Source organism: Pan paniscus, chromosome 1, assembly GCF_029289425.2.
Source record: "Pan paniscus chromosome 1, NHGRI_mPanPan1-v2.0_pri, whole genome shotgun sequence".
In the NCBI taxonomy this organism is placed as follows: Eukaryota; Metazoa; Chordata; class Mammalia; order Primates; family Hominidae; genus Pan; species Pan paniscus.
In genome coordinates this window covers 80,380,606-80,402,205 of record NC_073249.2, presented here as the reverse complement: position 1 = coordinate 80,402,205, position 21,600 = coordinate 80,380,606, and the positions used below count along the sequence as shown (strand labels likewise).

Here is a 21,600-nt window from a genome sequence, read left to right as displayed (position 1 = left end):
GTTAATGTGAATCTGTGAACATGAAAAATGCCATGATGAACAATGCAAACACATAATGTTTGTTCAAAACAGGTTATTAGACTCGATGCCTTACCCTAAATTTTCTGTTTCATTACTCTAGAGACTTAGTAACATTAGTGGAATTCAGGGTGCTGTAAGAAATACGGAGAGCGAGGAGACTGCAGGAACAGCCCGTGGGAAGGGGGAAAGAGATAATGGGGAGAAGGTCGGGAGGACGGGACAACTTTAAGTGCCCATCCGCCCGAAGACTTGGAAAGCTAAGTAAGTAGGACCCCAGAGCCGTTCTTGGGGCATCCCCTGGCACTCACCATTGTCTCAGGATCTCAGCACTAGAAAATAGGTATCGTTGAGACAGGAAGACACCACCACCACCACCATCATACGGTTACTCAGGCAACAAAGCCCCGCCCACTGTCGCACGAGGCGTGGGACGCCACCGCCCCACCTCTTCGTCCTTAGTGGCTGGGAGTAATCTCAGCTGCGTTCATCCAATCGACAGACCCGCCCCTCCACGCTGTCGCCTGAGGCTACGAGACGCCATTATTCTGTTTCCGGCAGTTTTACTTCCGTTTGTTTAACAGCTGGCCCGGAAGTTTAAGTGAATATGCGGCTTGGGCTCTAAAAGTTGCTGTACGGTATTTTATTTTAAAGTAGAAATCTGTCCGCTTTTCACTTACGGAGGCCTTACAGTGTGTGTTCTGTGTTACTTGAGTTTATACGCACTGCAGAATTTGTTTACCCTGCTCTTTTGGAAACGTATTCCGGAAGTGAAACCCTGAGTAATCGGAAGTGGTTAGGAGTGAGAGAGCTGCTGGATATGCGGAGGGACTGGGCGGGTCGGCTTCTGAATGGAAGAGGTCTGTGAGAAGTTAACCTGGTGATACCGATCCGAAGAGCCTATCAAGTGAAGCCCCCTGAAATACGGAGAATAAGAATCTTAGAGGTAAATCCGAGGACAAGCAGGTATAACTAAGGATGTTGGAAAGGGACGGAGGTCTGGCTGGAGCTCGGTGGCCAGTAGCTTTGGATTTAGGGAAAGATTGTTGTTCCGGGAAGACTTTTTCAGACAGGGATGAAACTTAGGTTTCGACTTCCCCGGACAGCAAAGTTGACAGGCTTGTCGCTTCCCGGCCTATCGCTTTCATACCTGCTCACTCCCCCTACTTACTTCTTCACCCCCTCCGCTTCATTTGGCATTTGCCAGCAGGCACTCGCTGTGCCTGTACGTTTCGCAGAGCAGCTATCAAGGGCAGTTTCAGGGATCGTTACTCTTACGAAGGGTTTTTTGGATACCTCTTTTCGGAGCAGTAGAGTGTAAGTGTAGAAAAGTTTGTGACTGTTAAGAAAGTTCGTCGTCGGGTTCACTAATTGAACTGAGTTGTATCTAGTACTGAGAACGATCTTTTTTTGTAGTGAAACCAGTTGTCATCTAGTGTACAGTTTGTCATATTTATATCATTGCAGTAGCATCACCTTCTTATATGTTCTCTGGTAAATCTGAGTCTGTACTGTAAGACAATATACATTTCTGAAAGCATGGGCTCGATATGTTTCTCTTTTTACTTTTGGAGCTACACTATTTTAATTTTAACTTTTTATTACCAAAAAAGTATAAATTATGTTATCTTGAGTAATATTTTTTGTCGTTTGTTAAACATCTAAACAGAAGCTCCTTTTTGATATGTGTGTGTGTGTATACAAATTGTGTCAGTATGTCTCCTAAGAAAGTAATTACTTTAAAATTCCTCTTGTCGTATGGATGACAAAACCACCACAGTAACTTCATTGCCTTTGCTTGGCTAAAATTCAGGACATACTTCTGACAATTTAGAGTGTATTGGTGAGGATGGTGAAACGGAGTATTTAGAAGTAAACCACCCCTAATTTTTTTTTTGAGGCTTTTAGTAGACATAACAATGCCTTCTGTGAGAATGGGATATAAGGGACGTTTCTCTTTCTAAATGCATGCGTACTAAATACAGAAGCAATTAAAATATCATAACTTTTAAATTGGAGGTACTCTATGTGTTTATATGATTTTTAAAATTATTTCATATGCATACATTTCTAGGTTGTTCAGCAGAAGTCTTGGAGTGCATTTTCAGTGGTTACGGTGAAAAAATGACTACTAAAAATTTAGAAACCAAAGGTAAGTGGCTTTTTTATAATTGTTTTTAAAACATGACATTTATGACGATGTGAAGGAACGTTTGAGCCAGATAACTAGATCTCATGGACCCCCTTGGGAATCATTTGTTATTTCAGATCCCTTTATGTTTATTTTTTAGTGCAGTGTTTACATTTCAGTACTTTAGATGTACAAGTGAAATTTAACATCATTAGTTAGAATTTATTAGGTGACTACTCTTAAACATTTAATGTTAATGCAAAGTTTTTAACAGCTATATTCCCTATACACTAGAAGATTACGATTTAAATAAGAATACACATTTTAAAGATTTAAGTAGATAGACAAAGCAACTAGGGTGTATCAAAGATCTCTTTCATGTTGTATTAGTTTGCTGGGGTTGCTGTAACAAAGTACCACAAACTGCATGGCTTGAACAACAAAATGTATTCTCTCAGTTCTGGAGGCTAGAAGTCCAAGATGAAAATGTCAACAAGGCTATGCTCCTTCGGAAGGCATTAGAGACACTCTCCTAGCTTCCAGCGGCTTGCTGGCAGTCTTTGGTGCTCCTTGTCTTGTAGACGTACCACCCTTATCTCCGCCTTCGTATTCACATGGCATTCTCCCTATGTGCATGTTTTTGTGTCTAAATTTACCCTTTTTATAAAGACAGCACTCATATTGAAAAAAGGAACCCAGTCTACTCCTGTATGATTTCATCTTAACTAATTACATCTGCAGTGATCCTGTTTCCAAATGAAGTCTCATTCTGAGGTAGTGGGGGGTTAGTACTTCAACAAATAAAGATTTGGGGGACACAATTCAACCCCTAAATTGCTAAATACAGTAGTCACTTTTTAGTCCTAGCTGATTTGTCCTCTCTAATATTTAATACTGTTGACCATTCCCTGCCTTTTGAGATACGTTCTTTTGATGACTTCCATGACATCACTTTTATTTTCAGTCTACTCTGTAGCCTTTCACTGTCCAATGCGGTAATTACATGTGGCTATTTGAATTTTAATTAATATTTTTTAAAAATTAAAAATTCAGTTTCTCAATGACGCTTGCCAAACTTCAAGTGGTCGGTAGGCAAATATGGCTAGTGGCTATTTCAATCATTGAAGAAAATTCTGTTGGACAGCCCTGCTGTAGCTGTATCTTCTCTCTTTCTTTTTCAGCCTCTTCTCCTTCTTATTTATCTTTTAAGTATCAACACTTTCCACCACTGTTTCTTTTCTACTCTCATGACTTCAGTAATTATCTATATAAATGACTTCCAAATCTATCTATATCCCTAATCTCCTTCCTTATGATTCATACCCTTATAGACTACTGCCTACTGGCCATCTTCACGTAGCTATAGGCAACAATTTTAACATGTCCCATAGTGAACTTCTCCTGACCCAGCTTATTCTTTGGATGGGTTGAGTTCTGCATGCTAGGACCATCAGTTAAAGATGGAAAACTGTTTTCTAGATGCCAATTTTTCAGCAAACTGACCTCCAGCCACAAACCCTTTCTAAAAGCAGGTTGAAATAAGTTTAAGAAACAAGGAAGAAAGATCATGCTAATAAATATTTAATTGAATTTAATTCAGCTTTGCAACAGCATTTCATAAGTCACCAGAAGGCTTTTATACCATTAGATAAGCAAGTCAGAGACTGTAATGAAAGTAATAAACTGGGGATTAATGGGAAATAAGAGCAGTTAAATAATTAATGTGAAAGCAACCAACATGGTGCTTGTCAAAAAGCAAAAACTAAATACAATATTATGATTAGTCATTAGAAGTACTGGCAAGTTCTCTGTGAAATTAAATTACTTTTTAATATTTATTATTACTTGTTTTTAATGAGGATTAGAGTTATAAGGCACTTTAACAAACATTATTTTGTGTGATCTTAATTATCCAGTAAGGAAAATAATTCTATTAGCCATATTTCTATTTAATCTGTCATCTGATGTTAGTGAACAAAAGTTACTTGTATTGCATGGCCTGTGAAAAGGTGTACTTGGTTGACATTTGTCAGTTGTCTGTGCTTCCTGTAACTGCCTCAGGAGATAAGTACAGTTGTTTGGTATAGCAACAGAACTTCCTCTCAGAAGACATTTGAGCAGCACTGTCATCATAAGAGGGTTGTATCATGGCTGCTAGTGCTGTTTCTGAAAGGGAAACATACAGTAAATAGTAACAATTAGAAACTTAAAATCCAAAGCTTTTCTTGGATGTGGGATTAAAATTGAAAATAAAGCTATTAAAGTCAAATAGTTTAGTAATAGTAGACCAAATAGAAAGGTCTGAGACATTTAAATATTTTTGATTCCATAAAATAGTCTAACACTAGTTCTGTAGAATAATAGGTGTTAGGTAAAAAAGATATTCCATGAGCAGATAAATTTGATGAATGCTGTATTAAAAGAGAGGCTATACTATGGGACCTCTCAGAGTCCTATAGTATAACTTTAATACTAATGTACACTGAAACTCTGTAGAGATGCAGTATGCAACATTGCCCACACTTATTTGACCAGGGAACTCTATCCATAGAGCCTGTGGTAAGAAGAATGCTTAGATTCCACTTCAGTAAATCTTGATGTTACTCTTAAGTCCATTGTATGTAACTTATTTTACTAATTTGATAATAACTAACTAAACTTTATTAGGTGATATGGGTGACATTTAAAAAGACTCTTGATTTAAAATTACCACATGACAATCCCTAATTTGTTTAACTGTATCATAGCTGAATTTGTATATGTTCTGGAAAGTCTTTCAGACTATAACCAAGTTAGGAATTAATGATTTAGGGTAGAGGAAAAAAAAATAAAGCAGTTTTTAAATGGGTTAGTTTTTGGATGTTAAAAATGAAACACTCTAGGTAGTGTATTAACAGACTAATGAACTTCAGTAAGCATTTATTCATTTTCTCTGTGACAAGGACCATTTTATTAGTTCATGACACAAAGATTAGGAGGCAGTCCATACCCTAAAGAGCTCCCAACAGTCTAGTCTACAAGAGAAACAAATTATTTTTAAAATATATACTACCATGTTTGCATTACTCTGAAAGCACCAAGGGATGGGAGGAGGATGAGGTTAAGTGCTTTGTCCAAGGTCACACAATACATGGCAGTAGGGACTTAAGTTATTTTAACTCAGGCTCTAGTGAGTTAGATTTCTTTTCACTACCCCATTCTGCTGACTTAGAGTACCTCTCATCATAGATTGAAGTTTTATGAATAAAAGAGAAATATTTGTTCAATGACAGACAATAAATTTTTTTTTGCCTCAATATTCTAGAGCAAGGGTTGGCAAATTGTGGCCCTCAGCCTCCTGATAATATCTGCAATCAGTTTGATAATAGTGGACATTAACACTATTTAAGCCAAACATCCTGAATTAAAAAAAAAATCTGTTCTTCCCATTATTAGACCTATGTTATCAAAAAACTGTTTTCAATTATTGTTGTTATAGTTTGAATTTCATCAATACATTTTTTTTCTCTTACTAAATACTTACGTGGTATCCTCAATTTTACCTTTTGGTTCACAAAGCCTAAATATTTACTCTCTGGTCCTTTACAGAAAAAGTTTGCCAGCTCCCATTCTAGAATGTTAGACTAGTGACCTTCTTTTGTTCTTTCCCTACATTTCACCAATCCTGATAGGCAATACGAATGAGCAAACCTTAGATATGTTTTAATTCATTGATAATTGATCACAGGTGGAAGTAATGATGATGAATAATTTAAGGATTGTTTTGTTGGTTCCCTTCAAATAGTGGGGAAGAATAAGGATTGGTGTTTTTCTTGACTTAAGCGTTACTCATAATTATGGAGCTGTTACCATAGGTCCTTGTCTTCCCAATTGAGATAAGGTAATTATTCGTAAATGTGTCCTGGATTGTGCCTACTGCATATGTAATAAAGGTTTCTAGGTATGTCACAAGGAAAAGTAGAATTACGAAAGTTACCAGGTGAGAAAATGTTAAGCCCTGGCTCCTAACGGCCTGTTTACCTATGCACATTAGCTAGAATCATAGTTATTACTGAGCAGGAGCTCTCACGTAACATATAATACAACTTTGATATTCATAAATGCTTGAGTAAGTAGAACAGTTTAAATAAAGTTAAGAGTAAATTGGGGTGGAAACAAGTTGGTTGAACTTCTTGATTTTCCAACAAGGTATTTTGTTCAAAAAGAGATTTCTGTTAAATACCTATTAATGGTTCTTTGCCTTTTAAATTTAACTTTAATCATTTTGTAATTTGTTCTTGAATCTCTGTTACTTAAAATTCCAACTCAAAAATGTTACAGCTTGCCTAGAAATTTTATTTGACCATAATGGAAGTATCACACCTGTTTTTTATTTCCTCAGCCTCAGTGGGCCTGAACCATGGCTGTAGTGTGTATTTTTATTGTTGATGGTTTTTATTAATTTATAGTTAATACATGATTCTGTGTTACTTCTTAAATGCCAGAATGTCTTATTGACAAGATTAGACAAGTTAGTTAAGTTTAGACAAACTTAAAATCAGATTTTAAGAATACAGGTAGCTGGGTGTGATGGCTCACATCTGTAATCCAAGCACTTTGGGAGGCTGAGGCCAGAGAATTGCTTGAGCCTAGGATTTCAAGACCATTCTGGACAACATGATGAAACGCTATCTCTACAAAAAAAAAAAAAATACAAAAAAAAATACAAAAAATTATTTGGTCATGGTGGCACATGCCTGTAGTCCCAGCTACTTGGGAGGCTGAGGTGGGAGGATCACCTGAGCCCAGGAAGTCAAGGCTGCAGTTAGCTGTTTTTAAATGATTCAGTGGAAGTTCTCCCTGTCAGTGCTACCATGCTTTGTTTTAACTAATTTACCAAACCCAGCATGTTAGGCCTTTATTTCACTTTCTGAAGTATTCCTTTGTTTATCTTTTTAAAAGTAGAGTCAATCCCAAGGCCCAAGGGGTGTTTAAACTTAGTTTACATTTCATATAGAAATGACACGATTTTATTCTAATGTAAAATGTTTTGTAAAATAGAACACATTAATTATACCTCAGCTATGTTTCCACCTCCTGTCTAATTAACATAACTCGAGGTTCCCAGAACATTTCTACATGGGAAAAATTTGAAAAAAGTAAATCTGTTACTTGAATAAATAGTCCTATAGTCTAGCAATATAACTTTAAGATTTACATAAGAGAATGAAAGTCAGAATTGTATTTTATGGCATTAAATAAATTAACTTTATTTCTGTCCATATCAACATCCAAAGTTTATTAGGAATTTATTTAAAGAATAATAAAAGCAATAGGACCTAACATTTAATGAGGGCTTACTGTGTCAAATACCATTCTAAACAGTTTACATGTATTCTTATTTATTTTTAAGTACCATATAAATCATAGGTATTGAGCATGCAAATAGATAAATAGTAAGGATATTAGGCATAGATCCACAGATACACTGGTAGAGTGATTTTCGAAGGCATTTTGGCCGTACAGATCTTCACCAAACCCATTAATTTTATGCTTGGGAATTTATTTGAAAAAATAACTCAGAAGTTAAGAAAAATATGTAGGCATAAAAGTGTTCAATAAAGCCTTATTTATTATAGTGAAAAATTGTAAAGAGTCTAAATATTCAACAGTAGAATAATAAGAAAGTAAATGCTATATTAACTTGAAGGGAATATATTCTAGCCATAAAATAAAAAATATGTTAAGCTTACGAAATTTATTACTGTTACAAGTATAAAAGGAATTCTGTTTTAAGTCTTTGTTTTAGGAGATTACATTACACACACACATATATATAAAAAACATAAAAACATATATACATATAAAACATATACATATATAAAACATATATATATATATATATATATATATGATTTGGCTGGACAGTGATGAATTCACTGAAGACCAATCAGTAGTTCATGATTGTTCTTAATGTTTCTATAGACATAAAATTTCTATTGAAATATTTTTATACCACTTACCTGCACACTTATTATATATTATCCTGTAATACATTTTATCTTTTTATATGTATGTTCTGTCCCCTAAATTAGGTAGTAAATTTCTAAAGCATAGTGGTCTTACCTCATAGAATGTCTAGCCTTCATTAGGTACCCAGCACCATGTTTGCTGCCCGTGACCACTCAGAGTTCATCATTATAACCATTGTTACTGATCTGTGTGCTCGTCTTTTGTCCCTCCCCTTGTTATCATTCATTTATTGTTTATAACATATATACATATATATACACACACACACTACATGCAAGGCGTTTTATTGGGAATACAGTGCACTCAAAATAAATTGAAAGCCACTAGAGGGAATGAGAGAACAATAAAAGAATTTGGGTATGATACGGTGAAAGTGAGGTATAAGGATGTTTAATCTGACAGTCCAGTGTAGTTTCACTTGTGTAAGCAGGACATAAACTGTTAGGCCTAATAATAGGATTGAATCTTTTCTTAATAAATTTTTCAGTGTAACATATATGTTGCTTCCTCTTACTCCAAGAGTTCACAAAACAGATGAATCTCTTATGATGTAGATGGTTTCAAATATGCATTTATATAGCTGACATTTATTTTTAACTAACATTATTGAGTGTCTACAGTATGCCAAGCATTTCATCTTATTACATTTTTTCTTACCAAAATTCTATAGCAAAGTTGTTATGATCTCCGGTTTGCAAATTAGGAAATAGAGATTCATGGAAGATTAAATTATTTACCCAGGGTTATACTAGAAAGTAAAAGTCAGAACCAAATATTCTGATTCCAAATCTCTTGTCTACTGAAGGAAAGTTTAAACATGTATCTTTTGTTGACACATGATTGTTTTGAAAATTACTTTTTCTCTGATTTTTTTTGCATTCTTTTTAGTGCCAGTAATTTTGAATATAGGGTATAGCATGTCTTAGCATTTTCTGGGCATTTCTTCTTGGTAAGTAGTTTCTGTTTTGTTTCCTTTTTGTTAGTCACCGTTACTTCATCCCCAATCCGAGGAGCAGGAGATGGAATGGAAACTGAGGAACCACCTAAATCTGTTGAAGTTACCTCCGGAGTCCAATCTAGAAAGCATCATAGTCTTCAGAGTCCATGGAAGAAAGCAGTTCCATCAGAGAGCCCAGGAGTTCTTCAGCTAGGGAAAATGCTCACTGAAAAAGCAATGGAAGTTAAAGCTGTAAGAATATTAGTTCCCAAAGCTGCTATAACTCATGATATCCCCAACAAAAATACAAAGGTTAAGTCTCTGGGACATCATAAAGGAGAATTCCTTGGTCAGTCAGAGGGAGTTATAGAACCTAATAAGGAACTCTCAGAGGTAAAGAATGTATTGGAAAAGCTCAAGAATTCTGAAAGAAGGTTACTGCAGGACAAAGAAGGTCTTTCAAACCAGCTCCGTGTACAGACAGAGGTAAGAAGAGCCTTAATTGATAAAATGAGTACTACTCTTTACATCTGGACCTTTTAAACCTGCATGTTAGAAAACTACATTTCTTTATGGGAATGTCATTCATCCTAGCTTGTCATTTCTCTAAAATGCTTCCTCTTAAATTTCTCATTCTTTCTCAGTTCTCTAGGGATACTTTATATTGGGAACTTATACTCTAAACCTCATTGAAGATGGAAGTATGAGGTGCTTTGGACAAGACCACCAATAAGTTGTAAAAGTAGGTTACAATTATAAACTGCCAGACCAAAGATTGACCAAGTCAGGCATAGTAATTGACCAGCAGTCCTTGTTTTAAGGATCCGTAAATTCCAAGTATTTTTGCTTGTGTATACGGGATACTTGGAATAAAGAGAATGGTGGTATAACTTACTGTGTCTTCATTGTAAATGAAAAAAATCTGTAGCCCTTAAGTGTGTTGCTTTAATCTTTGCATCTTAGTAAAAATTGCCTTGCCCCTTCCCTTGTTTCTCTATTAGACCATGCATCTTTTGGCTAGATACAAGTCTTCATAAGTGAGACCATGGTTAGTGTTTTTATACAAATATATTTTTAAATAACTAATTTCTCATTACAAAATGTAGTACAAATTTATGTGTAAAAATTTTAGAAAATACAGAAAAACACAATGAAAATAGTGCCACCTGAATCATTTCATCCAGCTATACGTGCATAACCATATACATTGAGTTCATTTAGTGTTACAACCCACTTTTTTCAGTTATTAATGTCTGCCATGTCACAGAATATTCTATTACAGTGTCATTATTAATAGCAACAGTGTTCTTCAATAGCTATACCATATACCAATAACTGTTATTGGATATCTGTTTTAATTTTTTGCTCTTTTCAGTAATGATGTAAAGAACATACTTAGAAACATGCTGGATTACTTACTTTGCTTTATTTTTTAAAAGTAAATTCTTAGGATGCAATACACTAACTTATAAATGTTTAATAAAAAACATAAAACATTCTCTGTCATATTTTTTATCAAAATGTATTGGTTTTGTTTTAATTTTTTTTCCTTTAAGTGTTGACTAGAAGCAATTTGTTATTTTCATAATTCTTTTTACTCTTACTACAAGAGGCTCAGTTTATTACCACATGGACTGTGGATATAGATGTATGGAGAGAAGTAGAGAGAGATGGTTTGTATATTGTATGGAACTTAAATATTTAATTTCACTTTTTGATAGAAACTTTAAGTCACGGAGGTCCAAAATTACACAGAAACACAGTCTCTTTTTGTTAATTTTGTTACATTAAAGTTAGTGATATTACTTTGAGCTTGTTGTATTGATTACGTTCTCTTCTAGGTAAATCGTGAGTTAAAAAAGTTACTGGTGGCTTCTGTTGGGGATGATCTTCAGTATCACTTTGAACGTCTAGCCCGTGAGAAAAATCAGCTTATTTTAGAAAATGAAGCCCTAGGTCGAAACACAGCTCAGCTTTCTGAACAGTTAGAACGTATGTCAATACAGTGTGATGTATGGCGAAGTAAATTCCTTGCAAGCAGGTATTTTCTACAGCAAATAGTATTTCACTTCCTAGTTTTTGCTCCATCAGGTTTTTGATCTATAACACAAGAAAGTAGATGTAGTGTGAAAATTTCTGACTAAGGTCATCAGAGTACTTCATTTAAGATGTGGACTCTCTCTCTTCTGGATAGTCACACAGTCTCCCTAAATGAAGAAGTGATATAAGGATCATCCCTTATTCCTGAGTTCTAGTTGACTGTATAGTAAAAATACAATATTTAAGACTGAAACAAAACTGTAAACTCAGACATCTAGTAAACATTAAAATCACAAAAAGCCAAACTAAATTATTTTTCCCCATTCAAATATTTGGACTCCCCAAGATAATATTATTCATTCTAAATGTGCTTTTCTCATTGTTCTTTTAACTATATAATAAAGCTTCCCAACCTTTTTCTCTCTATGCACAAATAGAAAATTATAACATTTTTATGACATACTGGATGAGGCTACTCTCATATGGCAGCAAAGACCCTGGGGTCCTCATCCAGGCCTCTCAACACACTGGTGGTTGGGAAACTGCTATATAGTATGATTCTTTGTCTGTTTATCCCCTCCCTGCCTCAACTGATAGTTACGAGATAACAAGATCTGGATGTTATCCATCTGTGTATTTCTGGAACTTAGCAAAATACTTTATAGAGTATGTTTCATAACTGTTGATTTAAATTGAATCATCTGGAGATTTCTCATAAAACAACCAAAGGTTTACAGGTTGTATTTGAAGAACCATTGATTTTGATGAATACATTTTTAGGAAAATGTTTTTTAATGTCTTAATATCTCTGACACTTTGTAGTAGTAGTTCACTCTCTTTAACAGTCTTTTGTTTATCTCCTAATTGTGCTAGTTCATTATGCTATTTGGAAAAATGAACTATTTATTCACTTAGAATGAAAGTTAATTGAGTTAATTCTCATTGTACATTTTAAGAGGCAAATCATGAATATATTGTACAAATTTTTGCAATATGCAACTTTTTAACATCCTGATCAACACCAATAGTAACATTTCATTAGATTTTTAAATAAAAATTAAATATGACTTTATTGGTATTTTAATTGATGTAATCTTCTAATGTCAACATTGTTTTCATTTTGAGGAATTTGGTAGTAACTGCAGTCTCAGACTTAAATTTTAATTTTAAATTTTTCAGCCGATTAACCATACTTGAACATTTTGCTTCAATTCCATCAATAGAAAACTGGTTAAATAAAATTTTGTGTATCCAATCAGTAGAAAACATGAAGCTAATTTTTGAAAAAAGGGAATGAGATAGCTGTATATGTGCTAATATGGATAAGTCTCTAAGATAAATTATTAAATGAAAAACTAAGATTTAGAAAAGTTCGTATTCAGTATCTCTTTTTGTAAATAAAGTGGATAAATTTATTTTTAACACATGTATATGTTGAAATATACATAAATTTTTTTTTGAGAAGTGTAAAAAAACTTTGTTGACTGCATATAAAAGGATAGGGATGCTGGGCATGACAAAAGAATTTATATAAATCTTTTTATATTAATATTTTTCTGAGGGCAAAGAGGTAATTGAGTGAAGAAGATAATTTAGTTTTGTTTGTCTCTTTAAGTTTTTCTGTATTTAAAAATTTAATAATTTTTTCTTTCAAATTTTGGTCAATCTAAAGTAAGATTGAGATGTACTCCAAAAGTCATTATATAGGAAAGTTGAATAACTTTTGCCTTTGTCATTGTCTAAATGAATATTTTAACTGAATCCCTTTAATGAACTCTAAGCTAATAAACATTTTTAATGTTCTTTAGCCAAAATTTAAAAACTGTGAAGTAACTATACTATGTTAAATCTTTGTTAGCTTCTGAAAGTGACAGTCACAAAGTAGTATATTCAATTTTTTACACTGTATTATTGTCAGCAAATTTATATGTAAGACTTTAATCTTTTTCAGGGTAATGGCAGATGAGTTAACCAACTCAAGAGCAGTTTTACAGCGTCAAAACCGTGATGCACACGGGGCTATACAAGATCTCCTAAGTGAACGGGAACAGTTTCGTCAAGAAATGATAGCTACCCAGAAGTATGGCGCTTGTTTACATTCTGAACTCTTCTGCTTTCTCCTGCAAATTAAGTTATTGTAGTTTTGGTTTTTTTGTTTGTTTGTTTTTGTTTTGGGTGTGTCTACATTTGATAACTTACTGAGCATATATTTTTAGTAGCATTTTAAAATAGATGCTCTGGGAGGGAAGAGGACTGAAAAAATAGAAGGCATGCTTTTCACATTCTTAATTGGGGAAATAATTAGTTATATCTATAGTAGAAGGATTCTCTGGATTTAAAAGCAATTGCTGGTTATAGTTGTAGTCGTACAGTTTTTGGGAGAAGCCAAGGAGTGTACCTGTCTCTCCTGTGGGAAGAGATATTTTTGAAGACTTCCTACAGTATTAGAGCTTGTTTTCATGTCCATATACTCCAGAACTATCAAAATTGATGGTCTTCCTTAAAAGCCTTTTGCATTTTTATATAGTTGATTTATTACACATAGAATCAGTAAGTGTCAAAGAGCAAATTATAGGGGAAATTAGAAGAATGAAAACACAAGAAACATCTAACCAGTTTAATCAGGAAAAAAAGAGAAGATATACATTACCAGTATCAGGAATGAAGGGGGGGGTGTACAATATGGACTCTATACACATAAAAAAGATAATACAGAAATGTTATGAACAAATCCATGTCAATAAATTCAGTAATTTAGATGAAATGGACAAACTCCGTGAAAGACAAACTACCAAAGGTTACTCAAGAACAAATAGATAACCTGAATAGCCCTAACCTATTAAAGCAAATATAATTTATAGTTAAAAATTAAATATTTTCCAGTAAAGGAAATTCCAGGTCTAGATGGATTCACTGATGAATGCTAGTAAACATCTAAGGAAGACATAAAACCAAACTTACAAAAATTATTCTAGAAAACAGAAGAGAAGGAAACAATTTCCAACTCATTTCATGAGACCAGCATTGTCTTGATATCAGAACCATTAGCCAAAAACCACCAACTAATATCTCTAATGAACATAAATGCAAAAATCCTTAACAGAATTTCAGTGAATCAAGTCCAACAATACAGAAAAAGTTTTATACATTTTGACCAAGTAAAGTGAATCCCAGGAATTGTAGATTGGTTTAGCATTCAAGAATCAATTAATGTAACTCACCAAAAAAGAAAAACCGTATGAATATCCCCATAGTTGCACAAATTATGTAAGTAGTTCCTATACTAAAAGGTGAGAACAAAGAAAACTACTGTTTGTTAAATGATTTTCAGACAACAACCTAGTAGGTTAACATATGCTTTCTGTAGTCTAACTTACTTAAGACATCCGAATTTATGGAACTCTGAGAGAGAAAGGGATCAGAGAAAGATGTTATATAATTTCAGAAATATTTGTATTACCTATTTACTATTATTAATTTTTACATTTTGCTCTCTTACTAATGTCCGGTGTTCATGTGTGTTCTATGCAGATTATTGGAGGAGCTCTTAGTTTCCTTGCAATGGGGAAGAGAGCAAACTTACTCCCCTAGTGTACAACCCCACAGCACAGCAGAGCTAGCATTAACGAATCACAAGTTGGCAAAAGCAGTAAATTCTCATCTTCTGGGAAATGTTGGCATTAACAATCAAAAAAAGATTCCATCAACAGTTGAATTCTGCAGCACCCCAGCTGAGAAAATGGCTGAAACGGTAAAATATTTTCTTTTGTGATCTATGGAACTTCTAAGACTGTCCTTTTACTGAAAGGTGACATATCATGGAAAGCGTTTGGCATTAGGAATTAGGAAATGTGGGATCTAAACCACTGATGCTATTGAGTGTGTTATCTTGGAGAAAATTATTTCCTCTTCTGCGCTTTAATATTTTCTAACACTACTGTTCTATTTTTAAGGACAAAGTAATTGTTTTGAAAGAGGTCCTATGTTTTAGCTATTGAGTCACTGATAATCCTTTTCATGAGTTCATGTTGATATAAAAACCACTGCGTAGAATTTTTAATGTAGATTAAATTAGTAGATTCATAGATTAGATTACTTCTGATCTAAGAAATTACTTAATTTCCACATATAGATGGAAATGTATCAAATACTACAGTACAGATAGTATAGTCCTGGATGAATTCAGGGTCCATGCAGCTGGCTTGTCAAATACTCATCTCACATTTCTCTGACAACAACCAAGTTCACCTTCGTTACAACTCCCATGTGTCCATCTGGGTCCCTGCCTGTCGCCATAACTCTTGCACTATTAAAATCTTCAACTCAACATCTCTGTCTCTGTGATCTGTGATCTCAACTTTTTTTCTTTCCAACTCTGATTCTTCATTCTGACTCCCTGGATGTGAACACATCTTTGATCATATAATTGTTTTTATTCCCTTGGTCCCTATATTTTTTTCTGTATCTCATCAGCTCACTCTTTTAGTTTCTCTTCCCACATAGCTTTCCTAGACTCTATTCATAAGTGCCTTATTGCCTTATCTTCCTCTCCGAGTATGCTGCAAACCCCAGTCCTGTGTCAGTTCAGCTGTTTGCCTTTTTATTTCAGTACCCATCAAATACTACCTCACATTCAGCAGATGACTTTCCTTCCTAATCCACAGAAGAAAAAGGCGACAGAGGCAGAAAACTGCCTGAAGGTCTCATTTGATATCTAGAAGCCTATCTGCATGGCAGCATACATTTCTCTCAGAGGAAAAGGTGTCCTTCCTCTTCTCCTAAGCATACCTCCCCTCTAGGCCCTGGCTTCCCCCTCAACAGTTATTCCTTCTCTCTGTTGGCTCTTTCCTTTTGGCTTAAGAACATGTCCAAGCATCATTCATCTAAAAAAGAAAAATCTTCCCTCTATTATAAGATGTCTGGATATGGCTTTATCACCTTCCTTTCACATCCAAGAATCTTGGACAAGTTGTCCAGACATGTTTGTACTTAAACACCATCCATTCCTCAATTCCTACCGTCACTTAAATCTGTAGACTTCCTGCCCCACTATTCTCAGTAAGTACTCTTAAAAAGGTCATGAACATTTACTATCATATTATACTGTATCGAGCATTCCTTCCTGGAAACTCCCTGGACCTTTGTAACATCACTCTTTCTTGGCCCTGATGCTACCTCTCTGAGCTCTTCTTCATAGACTTTTTTCCTCCTTTAGATGTTCATGTTTTATAGGAATCTGTGTTCCCCTTTTCAAAATCTCTTCGTTCCTAAACACCATACTCTTGCAACGATTCACTACTTTTGTGACCATTGTTTCTAAGTTTTTGAGGGGGAGGGGCATCCTCTTCCTGTGACCCCTCTTGAGCTTTCTTTACATAACATACTTTCTCTATTCTCTTGGTGTTATTCTGTTTACCATAGCTTTATGCTTGTGACTTTTCCATCTCAGACTTTTTTCTGAGTCTGAGAGATTTATATCCAGCCAGGTATTTCCATCTACTTGTTCCACAGATGGCTAAAAATATAACCTCTTTTCTCCTTGCTTTTGCATTTGTACAACCCCCCTCCCCTAAAAATCTCCTCCTTTTCCTGTATTCCCTATCTTGATGAATTATACCTACTCTATAGTGCTGTTTTCAGATTTCGATAAAAAACACATATAAAGCCTGCAGCAGTTTCCAATATATTGTAATTTCTCAATAAATGGTAGCTATCATTTTTACTATTTCCTTCATTCCCCTAGTCCTGTTGATTTTACAGATCTTACCAGTTTTTTTCTAATTTATCCCCTCCCAAGTTCAAACACCTGACTTCCAGCCTAGCCCACTGCAGTTGCTCCCTCACTGATATCCCTGCCCTCCTTCTTAGCTGCTCCTGCCCACCCACTACTGGCAGAGAGTTATTTCAGAAGGCCAATTCAGTCATCAAACAGTTCCCAGTCTCCCTCATTATTGAATCAGAATTCATTCATATTGTATAGAAGGCTTTTTATAATCTTTCTTCCATCTCCCCTTTTCAAGAATCATTTCCCAAGTGTCACTACCCACTGCACTTCACATTCCAGCAGGGTTTAACCACTTTTTATGATGCACATAGGCCATTGTATCTCATGCCTCTGTACATACTTTTTCTTGTCTGGACTGCCCTCCCCACACCTCTTTTGTTGCCCAACCTCTGTACCACCTTTAAGAACCTGCCTTCTCTGAATCTTGCTGGCAATCTGAAGTGTTCCTTCTCCATCCTTCCATTGTACTTTGCACTTATATCTATAACTGCTCTTTACCATATTAAATTATAATAGTTTTATTTTCCATCCCTCTCCCAAACTGTAAACTCCTAAAGGGCTGGGGACTTTGTGTTTTTATGTTTCCTCAAGGTCTGGCATAATCCCTTGCACATACTAAGTGCTCAGCTATTTACTGAATGAGTCAGTACCTAAAATTAATCATTTTTATCCAAAATTTTGTTTCTCCTTTTCTATTCTCTTTGTTGGGAAATTGTGTCACTGCCTACTTAGTTGCTGCCAGTAGCATTTGGTATAGTGACCACTCCCTCTTTCTCGAACTACTCTTTCCGAGGTTTATATAACTTTATAGCTTACAGGCTTTTCCCTTTATCCAACCATTTTATTTCACTATACAATGTTAGGTATCCTCAGGGCTTGATTTAGATCCCCTTCTTCTCCCACACCTTTATCCACCACATTCTCCTATTTAACAAAACTGACAGCCCTTCTTCCTTAGTGTCTCTTAAACTTTTCAGTCCCATTGCTTCAAGGTGCCATCATTTCTTAGCTAGATTATTACAATAACCTCCCTTTTCCTGTTCTTATGTCTGCTTATGCATACTGCTTCCCCCATCCCCCACACTGTGTATAGAATGATCTCTCTGAAAGGCACCCTGCATAAAATCCTTCCCCATCACTTTCAGGCTAAAATACAGAAACCTTTCTGTTCATATTAGTGGGTCAGTCTCCTGCTCCTGAATTCCCTTAGCATTTTGTTTCTCGCTCTGTAAAGACCTATAATGTAATAACATCTTTATAGTATTTGAGAACTTATTTTCTCTTCTAAATTTATAAGCAATGTTAAGGTAAGCCCTTCATCTTTGCTTATCCTCTAACACCAAACAAACTTCCATAAAAATAGAAGGATCTCAAAAACTAAATTGAAAAAGCAGTCTAGTTGAAAAATAGAGGTGCTAAAGTAATAAAGTAAGTTGATGGCTCTTAAATGATGCCAGGACATTCTTAGAGTAGTGATGGCTCTTTGGGTTTGGTGGTAACTTAGAAGGGAAAAAAAAAATCTGCAGGACCACATGACCGCTAGGGAAACAGGCATCACCAACCATTCCAGAAAGCTGCTTTGAACAAGCCTTATATAAGAAATAGAGAAAGCACTTTTCCCAATTCATTTCAGAATTCTTTCCAATTGCAGTGCTTGCTACCTTTGTACCATAACCCAAACACATCATGTGGTGATGACTGGGAAAATAGGAACATGAGAATCAAGAGCTGTGAGCCAGGCACGTTATCCCTGCCCTTAACTGGAGAAATTTTTTCAGCTCAAGAGTTCCTGTTTTGGGTCTCAGTAAAGGAGACAGATTAGGAAAAATCAGAGCAGAAGAAGAATTAGGAGAGCATTGTGTTGTGGAACCCAGGAAACAAAAAGTGGCTGTAATCATAAAATACTGCATATAAATTAGAAAAAGAGAAATGAAAAGCCATTGATACTACAAATAAAAAGTTATCAAGGATTTTGAAATATCGTTTCCATAGAAGAATAAAAACAAAATCCTGATTCTGAGCAGTTGAATGAAAGATTGAAGAGGGGAAGTAGTAAGTCCATTTTGGTTAAGGAAAAGAAATTGACATCACTTAATGATATAATTGACATATTAAAAAACTGACATCTTGGGGGGCCGAGGCAGGCAGATCACAAGGTCAGGAGATCGAGACCATCCTAGCTAACACAGTGAAACCCCATCTCTATTAAAAATACAAAAAATTAGCCGGGCATGTTGGCGGGCGCCTGTAGTCCCAGCTACTCGAGAGGCAGAGGCAGGAGAATGGCGTGAACCCGGGAGGCAGAGCTTTCAGTGAGCCGAGATCGTGCCACTGCATTCCAGCCTGGGCCACAGAGCGAGACTCCGTCTCAAAAAAAAAAAAAAGACATAATGATATAACCTCATTTTCTTCTATGTTTTCCTGCTTTCCTACCAATATCTGTAAAACATTAACGTCATTATTTAAAAAAATATGTAACCTAGATAATATAGTAATCAGACATCATTGTTAAATTTACAGCTTAAGGAAGTAAGTTGTCTTTTCAATCAGATTAGTCATTCTGTTTTTTTAGTAATAGTTACATATTGATGAAGTGAAACTTTATAGGTAGGTATACATCAATGAAATCTCAGGCTTTTACCATCTATATTGCATACTTCTGACATTATATCTTATTTTCCTTAGGTTCTCAGAATTTTAGATCCAGTTACCTGTACAGAGAGTTCACCTGATAATCCATTTTTTGAGTCTTCACCAACCACCTTACTTGCTACAAAGAAAAATATTGGACGATTTCATCCCTATACTAGATATGAAAATATAACTTTCAATTGCTGCAATCACTGCCAGGGAGAACTGATTGCCCTTTAACAGTCAATATTTTGGAGGCATGCTAAGGTACTTCCTTATTACCCAAGAGTCATTATTATTTGGGAGCTGGGGTTCTTACAATGCTAGAAATAATATCACTTCCTATTTCCATAATGTATACACCCAAAGATATTTTATGTACTAGACTCCAGATTACCCTTTCTTAATCAATATCTCAGGGTAAGGAAAGAAAGAAACTATATAGATATATTTAAAATAGAGAATACTTTCCAAGCAATACATGATACTTTTCCTAAAAGACTCTAAAAGAAAAAGATTCTGTAACTCTCTTTTAGCACCAAATTATTGTTTATCTTGCTGGATATTTTATATGAACAGTGTTAATTTAGATGCACTAAAGCAAAGGTAGGCAAACTACAACCATGAGTCAAACATGGCCACACCCATTCATTTGCTATTGTCTAAGTTGGTTTTGCACTACAACTGCAGAGTTGAATAGATGCAGCAGATCCTTTACAGAAAAAGTTTTCTGACCTCAACTCTAAAGTAATTGTAGTAGGGAGCTGGAGGACTTCCTTTCCCTTTATGGTAATTTTTTGAGCTACAAAAGGGCCTTGCAGAAATGGGTGAAGGGATTAATCTTTTAAAAATAAATGCTATATATTAGGAAAATAAAAAATATTTTAGAGCCAAGTTAACAAGTACTTCAGCAAAACATGCTAGTTTTATGCAGGGGATTCTGTATTCCAAATGGACACAATCCGACATATATAAAAGAAACAGATTCTTAACTATTGACTCTTATTTAGCAAATGCAACAGACAAGAATATCCAACTTGATATTTATAAAAGGTGGACTTTTTCCAAAAGTGTATAAGCTCAAAGAAAAAATGCAACCTGTCAATTAATATATACTATGTAATATATATTATTGTGTATTTATGATTAGCCATCATAAATGCCCATTGCTTGGCCTTTAAGAATAATCACAAAATATTTATATTAAATTATACAAATTTGTTGCAGAAGTGCCTGTCAGAGAAATCTTCAAAAGACAAACCTGGTCAAATAATAATAATTTTAATGTCAATGATTTTTTTTGTCTGACTCATCTGAGTTATATTTAGTTTTCAAGTGGCAATAAATTTATCTACCTTCTTTATTGTGACTATTCCTTTTTTCCCCCAGAATTAGTGCTTTGGTTTAGGTCTTTGTCTAGCTTAACTACTTCCAATTGATTCTTCAGCCTTTTCTTTTAGGTTTACTTACTATAAAAGTCTCAGAAGAAAGCATAAGGGGAAAGCTTCATGACATTGTATTTGGCAATGATTTCTTGAATATAACAACAGAAGCACAGGCAACAAAAGAAAAAATAGATAAATTGAATTTCATCAAAATTTCAAATTTTTGTGCATCAAAAGATGCAGTGAAAAGGCAACACAGAGAATGGGAGAAAATATTTGCGAATCATATATCTGATAACCGTCTAGTGTCCAGAATATATAAAGCACTCCTACAACTCAACCACCAAAAAACAACCCAATAAAAATTAGCAAAGGGGCTGGGCATGGTGGCTCATGCCTGTAATCCTAGCACTTTGGGAGGCTGAGGCAGTCAGATCACCTGAGGCCAGGAGTTCAAGACCAGCCGAGCCAAGATGGCGAAACCCCATCTCTACTAAGAATACAAAAAATTGGCCTGGCGCAGTGGCTCACGCCTGTAATCTCAGCACTTTGGGAGGCCGAGGTGGGTGGATCACCAGAGGTTAGGAGTTCAAGATCAGCCTGGCCAAGATGGTGAAACCCCCGTCTCTACTAAAAATACAAAAAATTAGTTGGGCATGGT

The 21,600-nt window shown here is 35.1% G+C and overlaps 2 protein-coding genes across 6 annotated transcripts in view; one reads left to right on the top strand and one right to left on the bottom strand.

Moving 5' to 3' along the window:
- Positions 1 to 796, bottom strand: part of NME7 (NME/NM23 family member 7) — a 229,686-nt gene extending 228,890 nt beyond the window's left edge. For 2 of the 4 annotated variants that reach the window (XM_055111833.2, XM_063604074.1), the window contains exon 1: positions 330 to 597. In XM_055111833.2, coding sequence (XP_054967808.1) covers positions 330 to 332 — 3 coding nt within the window. In that variant the 5' untranslated portion in view covers positions 333 to 597. Of the gene's footprint in view, positions 1 to 329 lie in introns of all 4 variants that reach the window. The other 2 variants (XM_003824616.5, XM_055111848.2) reach the window with 2 other exon arrangements.
- On the top strand, positions 473 to 20,913 carry BLZF1 (basic leucine zipper nuclear factor 1). 2 transcript variants are annotated; one of them, XM_003824618.4, is made up of 7 exons: positions 473 to 964; positions 2,093 to 2,170; positions 9,145 to 9,584; positions 10,940 to 11,139; positions 13,090 to 13,218; positions 14,670 to 14,889; positions 19,609 to 20,913. In XM_003824618.4, the coding sequence occupies exons 2-7, from the start codon at positions 2,143 to 2,145 to the stop codon at positions 19,792 to 19,794; spliced, it is 1,203 nt and encodes a 400-aa protein (XP_003824666.2). In that variant the 5' UTR covers positions 473 to 964; positions 2,093 to 2,142; the 3' UTR covers positions 19,795 to 20,913. The 2 variants fall into 2 exon arrangements, with proteins under 2 accessions (XP_003824666.2, XP_008976532.2); XM_008978284.3 differs by having other exon boundaries at positions 498 to 984.
- Positions 20,914 to 21,600: the final 687 nt, after the last annotated feature.

Coding starts and splice junctions, on each gene's coding strand:
- BLZF1 (XM_003824618.4), top strand. CDS start 2,143: ATGACTACTAAAAATTTAGAAACCAAAG. Junction 9,585..10,939: donor AGCTCCGTGTACAGACAGAG/GTAAGAAGAGCC, acceptor GTTCTCTTCTAG/GTAAATCGTGAGTTAAAAAA. Junction 11,140..13,089: donor AGTAAATTCCTTGCAAGCAG/GTATTTTCTACA, acceptor AATCTTTTTCAG/GGTAATGGCAGATGAGTTAA.